At 40.0% G+C, this 7,566-nt stretch overlaps 1 protein-coding gene across 1 annotated transcript in view; it reads right to left on the bottom strand.

Annotated features, from left to right (window-relative positions):
• Positions 1–3,207: 3,207 nt before the first annotated feature.
• Positions 3,208–7,566, bottom strand: part of LOC106939063 (uncharacterized) — an 8,406-nt gene continuing 4,047 nt past the window's right edge. Inside the window, exons 4-8 of the mRNA XM_015021337.1 lie at positions 7,001–7,115; positions 6,611–6,801; positions 6,030–6,185; positions 5,288–5,382; positions 3,208–5,209 (exon numbers count right to left, since the gene is read on the bottom strand). Coding sequence (XP_014876823.1) covers positions 4,982–5,209; positions 5,288–5,382; positions 6,030–6,185; positions 6,611–6,801; positions 7,001–7,115 — 785 coding nt within the window. The 3' untranslated portion in view covers positions 3,208–4,981. The remainder of the gene's footprint in view (positions 5,210–5,287; positions 5,383–6,029; positions 6,186–6,610; positions 6,802–7,000; positions 7,116–7,566) is intronic.

The following is a 7,566-nucleotide window of genomic DNA, read 5'->3' as shown; positions in this document are numbered from 1 at the left end:
GCTGTAAATTAAAATATCATACATAGCCCATATAACCTGCAAAAGGTATTCAAATTACAGAAATCATCATATGAAAAGGCATTGGTGAAAAGAACAAAACTAAAGCACAGTTTCTTGAAAACCATTGGTCCACATGGAATATGTTGAGAACTTTGCATCAATTGCAGGATGGAGAAAAACAGTCACAGTCTGTAAAGCAGATGATGCTCACAGCTTCTTTCTGATGAAGCTATTTACCAGAGCTGATGGAACAGCTTTTTTCTGTCACCACAAACGAAGCAGAAGGCAGAAGGAAGAAGGGGAAGGCACAGAGAGAAACAATTAGCCCAGGGTTCCCAGGGATCATATAATAATTCCAGTTAAATTAAGTGGCAGGTTTAACAAGCAGGATAATTTCAGTTTTCTGGTCTTCCTGAGGGGAATATGGCCTTTAATTGCTTTAATACTTTTAATGTTAGGAAAACATTTGTAAATCAAACCACAACAGCTACTATGTCACATTAGTATGACCAGTGTTGGTCAAGTTAGTTGGAAATAGTAATTAGTTACCCATTACTTCCCCCAAAATAGTAACTCAGTTACTTTATTGTTTTCAAAAGTAATTGTTGATTAATTACTTAGTTACTTTTCAAAAAACAATGCACATGAATACACTGTTAATGCATTTTTAAGCCTAATTCTATTTTTTCTGCATTTTCCATGATATAAAATTTTATCAAATGAAACCATCTTACACTTGATATTTCACCCTATTAGCTTTAGCGCATCACCAAAAATGCAACTCTTTCAAAGACGTTTGTTAAATATTTAAACATATTCTCTGAATAATCCACTACATTTTAAGAAAATCAGGTCTTTTTTTCTGTTAAACCATCTTTTTGACTAATTCAACCATACAAAATTGTTACATTTGATATTGTACATCTACAGTTGAATAGATGTAAAATACAACAATAACACACAATAATTAAAAAGAAATACATTCTCCTGCAGTTTGCGTGTGCAAAGTAACAGTAATCTGATTGCTTTGTTGCCATTGTAATTGGATTACATCACCTACCATCACCAATAATTGGTGTCAGAGAAAACTCTCTACCAGGTATTGGTCTGAGCTCGGGTTCCACTTTACAATAAGGCTCCACCTAAACACTGCAAAATTGTTTATCAATATGTTATTAAATAAACTGTAAATACTTTACACTTTTTCGAGTTTTCAAGAAATTATTTGATTTATTTGGGAAAAAGCTATTTCCTCCCCCTTAAATTTTAAACTGGTTGCTTTAAGCCTGACTTATAGAATCAATGACATAAATAAAACCAGTATAACTATAGAATAAGTTAATAAAAGTCAAAAACCAACATAACATGCTCTGATCAAAATAAATATAGGAACAGAAAAAAATAAATGTTAATATCTATCAATATGGAAAGGGTTACAACAGTATTTCTTTGGCTTTTGAAATCCAACAAACCAAGGTGACAACCATTGTCCACAAGTTGGAATGAAATTAAAACTTCCAGGGAATGGAACTCCAAAAACATATGGACAACTCAACCAAAGGGTCATAAAGAACCCTCAGTTAATGGCTGTAATGGCTGTGGTGTTCCAAATAACACCACAGTCCGTGTGACTTTTCCCAAGAACATCTTAAGATCACTGAGACCTTTGGTGAAATACTCTGAGGATTAAAGAGACAAGGTATCCATTCAATTACACGTCGAATTAATACTTAAAGTTTTTCAGAAAAAAACACTACATTACAACTGCAATCAAACATGGGGATTATAGTGTGATGGGATCTGGATGATTTGTCGTCATTGACAGAACCATGAATTTTGCTCTGTACCAGAACATCCTGAGAACAATGTCAGTTTGTGTCTTAACTATCAGTATCACTTCATCATTGTCCACAAAAGAACATTCTTTTTTCTGCTAGGTGAAAAAGAAAAGAACTTGAGTTATGTAGCAGCTGGGCATTATCGAAAGCACACATTTACATTCTCTACAGAAGAGAAGGCCAATATTCATCCACAGTAATATATAAGACTAACTGCCAGGTACCCATTTGGGCAGTAATTGGTTAACTTTTTCCCTAAATATGGTATAATGTTAGTACAGTAAGGTAATCTTCATTTGTATTTACTCAACTTTTCTATTAGAAAAGCTAATGAAAATTAGCCTGATTATCTGAAACATGTAAGGTGATATTTTTAAGGTGGAAAACCTATTTTTAAATGACACTTGCAGGAAAGAAAAGAATAGAAAATANTTAACCCTCTTAAGACCATAATTGTAACTGGGCCGCCTGGTATTTTTCTGATTTTATGGCTGTAAAATTCTCAAAAAATGTGCAATTAGTCTGAATTTTTGCTCTTTTTTCCAGAACAACCTCAGCTTTCAGTATTTGATAGTTATTTAACATTTCTGTCTATTAAAAATTGAGAATAAACAGTTTAAAGACAAAACAAAAATCGGAATTGAAATTTTCAGGTTTATTACTGAACAAAAACTTTCTGATGACAGGGGCAAACAATTTCAGATGAACAATTTCAACTTTCAACTATATTACATAAATGCAGAGAAAACTGTGAAGCCTGGCCTCCAATTTACAAGTTTTTATGCCTGTTTTTTATTAAATTATTTCAGGCGTTTTCATTTTTTGTGGTAGGCTCTAAAGCAGTTCCTCTCCAGCTGCAGACAAAATCCCACTCTGGATCCATCCATACTTTATCTATCAGACTTCAGGTTGAAAGGGTCCTGGTACCCTTCTCCAGTGGTCAAGAACAAGAGGCGACACACTGGACAGGTCACCAATCCCTCACTTGGTTGATTTGTTGTTGTTTTCACAATTCATCTTTTGGCAGAGAAAAAAAGTGTTGGTGTTTTTTTTTTTTTTTCTTTTTGCCAAAATCACTTTAGGTAAAAATATTACTTAAGACATTATTTTTGGAAGACCACGATNTNATTTTCAGCATAATAAATAATTATTGNACAAATTATGCAGGAATCAAGATGGAGCTAACAGTTAGCCAATAGCTGTGCAGCTTTCATATGACTAACGTTAGCTTGTACAAATATTATACAAAACCTGGCTATATGTCTCTCATGTTCACTGTCTTCAGATATCAGCCTTCTGGAATGCTTTATCAGTCTGGTGGATTTTCTTTTAGACATTTCCATAATTTTATGTGCGATTTCAACTCGTCCTCTGCCGTTTTCTCTCTCTCTCTCGCACCGCTACTCCGTTGATACAACACGGAGCTCCGCAGGGAAATTCCGTAACGAAAATATTTACTCTAATATCTGCTGCAACATGCACATGTGATACATCGTTGGAAAGCTTATTTTATGCACTAATACTTTTTGAATTTTTTGAATGCGACCAACTGTTCAGGAGTTACGATACAGAGTAGGTTGGGTGACAAATATGACACAACGGAGAATCTTTCTTGTGATTGGTCAAGCTCATATCAAACTTTCCCGGGTGGCTACCGTAATGTATCATATATGCCCTGAAAGCGCAATGTCTCAGCTTTTCTGCACTTTTAGAATTTTTTGATATGTTGAACTGTTCAGAAATTACGGTAATGGGAAGTACACAAGCCGAATCCTGTCGGCGCTGACAGGTTGGTTGTAAGAGGGTTAAATTAACACTATCCGCTAGCGATTGGCCAGACGACACAGAAACCTTGGCACATGCGCCGAGCAAACAAGATGAAACCCCATGTCGGTGCGTGTATCACTTAAAGGAAAACCACGTGACCGATCCAGCTCCGGTGTTGTTTGGATGTGACCGCAACCAAATTGTGTTGATGAGAAAGAAACTGTTTACATGTTTGTGGGTTTTGTTGAATGGAGATACTTTGTGTTCTTTGCTTTGCGTTGGTTTTTGGCTCGTATTTGAATACTGGCATGAATCAACAGAGGAAGAGGAAGTTTTCTCCCAAGTTTGATCATTTTGATCTTATCACAGAAAGTAATTATTACGTCCTCATTTCCACTTTTGATCATTTCTCTTTCGGATTATTCAAATTCCTTTCCAAGGGATAGCTGAGTTAGTTTACATGGATTAACTTTTATTTACATTGAAGGTGAAAAATGTAGGATTTGCTCCCAAGTTTTGTCTTACTGTAACTGGAGCACTTCCATAATGCTGAGGCATCATTGTGCCCGGCAAGAGGAGGAGGAACGGGTTAACACTCCCGTCTTTACTGAATTTGCCTGCAATAACTTTCTAAATCCAGCAGATGTCACTGTAAGTGACAAAGCAACACAGTCTTAGCACAGTTTGGAAAATGTGCCACACACCCAATGAGGCCTCATCTGCCCATCACTACTATTCGCCGCCTCGTTTGGCTCAGCATTTCTCTCTCTACAGTAGAGAATGGTTGTTTACAGTGCAGGCAATTTTCTATAAGCTTCATAACGTGGAACAGCCACATTACATAGACAATGGGCAGACCGGAGCAATTGGGGAAGATTTAAACCCTTAACACAGCTAAATGAAGTACTTGATGAAAACTAGAGATGCACTAATCAATCTATGGGTGACTGGCTTTAATAGCCAATCAAACAACATTTTCTGATAGAAAATAAAATTGTTATTAAAAATCAGGAACAGCAATTTAGAGCTATGCAAGAAGCAACAAATCAAAATCAGCTTCATGAAAGGTGGAATACTGGAACAGAACATCTAGCTGGCAACTAAGAGGAAGTCTATTTAAGGGTAAACTTAAAACGTTCCCAAGGCCGCATCACTCTGCTTAAATCCCAAGTCAGAAACAAGAAGCCTTAGTGTAGTCCAGAAAGTGTCTTCAGACAGAGACAGATTTGTCCTGTATGTGTCCTGGCTTATGGTTGAACCCATCAGGCAAACAGAGAAGCAGCTCTTGAAAAAAACAAGAAATCACCATGGAGCCATATGAGGCATGTTAAAGCCCAGCATGTTAAGAGCATTAAAGGGTCCTAACCAAATGCACATCATCTGCCCTCAGATGATGCTTGAAAGGAGAAATAAAACTGGAGAGCCATACTCACCGGTCCAACAATGTCTGAGACGTGGGACACGGTGGTCCCAGAGGCGGCCCCCAGGTACATGACCTTAGCTCCAGGTTTGATGTGGATCTTGTCAATTCCTCCTAGTATAGCTGCTGCCAGCTTTGAGCGGAAAGGATTCCAGGCTCTGTACTCAATCTTGGTCTCTCCATCCTGACAAAAAACACACCTAGTTATTGGGACAATATATACTGATCAGCAAACAAATCAGCCACTGAAGCGACACTTTACCTCCACACTCATTCTCTTCTCTCCGTACACAGATTCTCCCACCACCAAGTTCTTGGTGACCAAGGCGTCCTCCTTCCCTCTGCAGATAAACACTCCTAACACACACACACACACACACACACCAATTTACTGATGGCTATTCAAATTTGAAAGTTCAGACACTGAAACATTCTAAATATGCAACGGCATTTTGTTTTTATTTCTACTCTACTTCCCATGTTCAGTCAAATTTTAAGAATGGAAGCTAAACTGATTCACACCAGGGCTGCAGCGATTGGAGTTCCCCAGAGACAATCTGAAAAGTCACAATATAGTAACAAAGTTGCTAAGTTGACAAGAGTGTTAACGAGCACCTGCAGACGTCAAGGACACAAGCGAGGAAATCGGGCCGATTTATCGGCACACTCCTGATTAAAATTAAAATGTGGGGACTCACAGCAACATGTGACTTCATGCTTAGCATATCAGACAGTATATTAAAAACTTTTACTGCTGGGTGCTACAGTGGCGCAGGGGCGAAGCACAACCCACGTATTGAGGCCTTAGTCCTCATGCCGATGGTTGCAGGTTCGATTCCCAGCCTGGTGACATTTGCCGCATGTCTTCCCCCCCCCCTTCTCTCTCATAACTCTCTTTCCTGTCAAACTATTTTCAAATAAAGGCCACTAGAGCCAACAAAACCTTTATTAAAAAAAAAAACTTTTACTGCTAAAAATCTGCTTGACTAATGTTTGATAATAACCTTCATGTCTGTGAGGCTCGATCAGAACTCTTTTCCCTCCTCCTAAACCTCCTCTGCCACCGCCCCTTCCTCCTCTGCCTCCTCTTCCTCTTGGGGTGCCTCTCCCGCCACCTCTGCCTCGAAATCCTCCACCGTCTGGGGACCTAAAGCCTCCACCTAAAAGACAAACATCAGAGCCTGGCGTCAGAAAGAATTTGGGATGCAGCGTTTCAGACCTGCCAGATGTAAAGCAGACAGGTCCGTCACCAGCCTCCAGTTCTCCAACTTCACCCCTGGTCCATAGAAGCCATTAGCAGAACTCGGATATGATTGAGGGGACCCATCATGTGACTGAGGTGTGTTGGATCAAGAACAACTCAGACAGAAGGCATAAAGTGCTCAACACCAGCAGGGGCTGCATCTTGTTTATGTTCCAGTCAGCTGGAAAGTGGGAACAGACACCCGATGTGTTTGAGCCATTATTGGCTCTGTTGGACAAAATCTTTCACCATGAAAGACAATCTCTGCTCATGAGATTTAAACATTTGGTTTTTAACATTAATCAGCAACAAATCAAAACAAAATAGACTATGCTTTCTCACCTCTTCCTCCTCGGCTCCCCTGGTCACCGAAGCCACCTCTGAACCCTCCACGACCTCCGCCTCGTCCTCCTCTGTCTCCACGCGGACTGAAACCTTTAGAACATCCAGGACAAAAGCCTTTCAGGAACTGCAGCACACACACATTGAGGTTTACACTAGGGCTGAAACGATTCCTTGAGTGATTCGAGTACCTCGATAATTAAAATTCCTCGAGGAAAATGTACCTGCCTCGAAGCTTTGTTAATTTATGTTTTATTTAGTGCACCGTGTTCCGGCCGGAACATTATTTGCGTTGCACGGAGCTCCGACTTCCGCCTCTGAGTTGTTGACGAAAGCTAAGTGTTAGCAGCATAAAGTCCAATCTTCAAGTTTGGCCCGTGGGGATTTTACTGAGTGGTGATAATGCCCAGGTTTTCATTGTTTTTGGGGGACCAATAAACATCCTTAAAATGATTGGAGCGATGCCTGGAGTCCGGCAGCCTTTCTCCTCCGGGTGCTGCTGGTTCTGAGCGAACAGCAGGAAGAAGCTAAGGAGGATTTATACAGGTGAGCGGATAGACTGAACACGGCGGGCAGCTGAGTAGTTGATGGTTACAGTGTAAGTGCAGCTTTACGGACGAACCGCACAATACATTTCATATCACCTCAGTCTCAACAAACGAGTCACGGAAATCATCGTTGCTGGTCGATGAGTTTCTGAGTGTGACGAACGAAGGTGCCATAAATATCCGTATTGCTCCTAACCCCTGTTCTTACTTTTGTCCCCTGGTCTACTGGTTCCCGGATTGCATTCGGTTGTCCCCTGGTCTATTTCCTCCTCTCCACACCCATCTTATGTTCGTTCGCTTGCCTGCCCTCACCTGCACCACCCCAAGTCCCCCAACTCCAGGCGACATTTCCCATATTCTCAAACTCAAAGCTTTACAGGTGTGGGGCAAGGTGAGAGTTCATCCATT

The sequence above is a fragment of the Poecilia latipinna genome, unplaced genomic scaffold (assembly GCF_001443285.1).
Source record: "Poecilia latipinna isolate Pla-1442-1.1 unplaced genomic scaffold, P_latipinna-1.0 Scaffold2763, whole genome shotgun sequence".
Classification (NCBI taxonomy): Eukaryota; Metazoa; Chordata; class Actinopteri; order Cyprinodontiformes; family Poeciliidae; genus Poecilia; species Poecilia latipinna.
The sequence above is the reverse complement of the archived record's forward strand: the minus strand, read 5'-3'. Positions and strand labels throughout refer to the sequence as shown.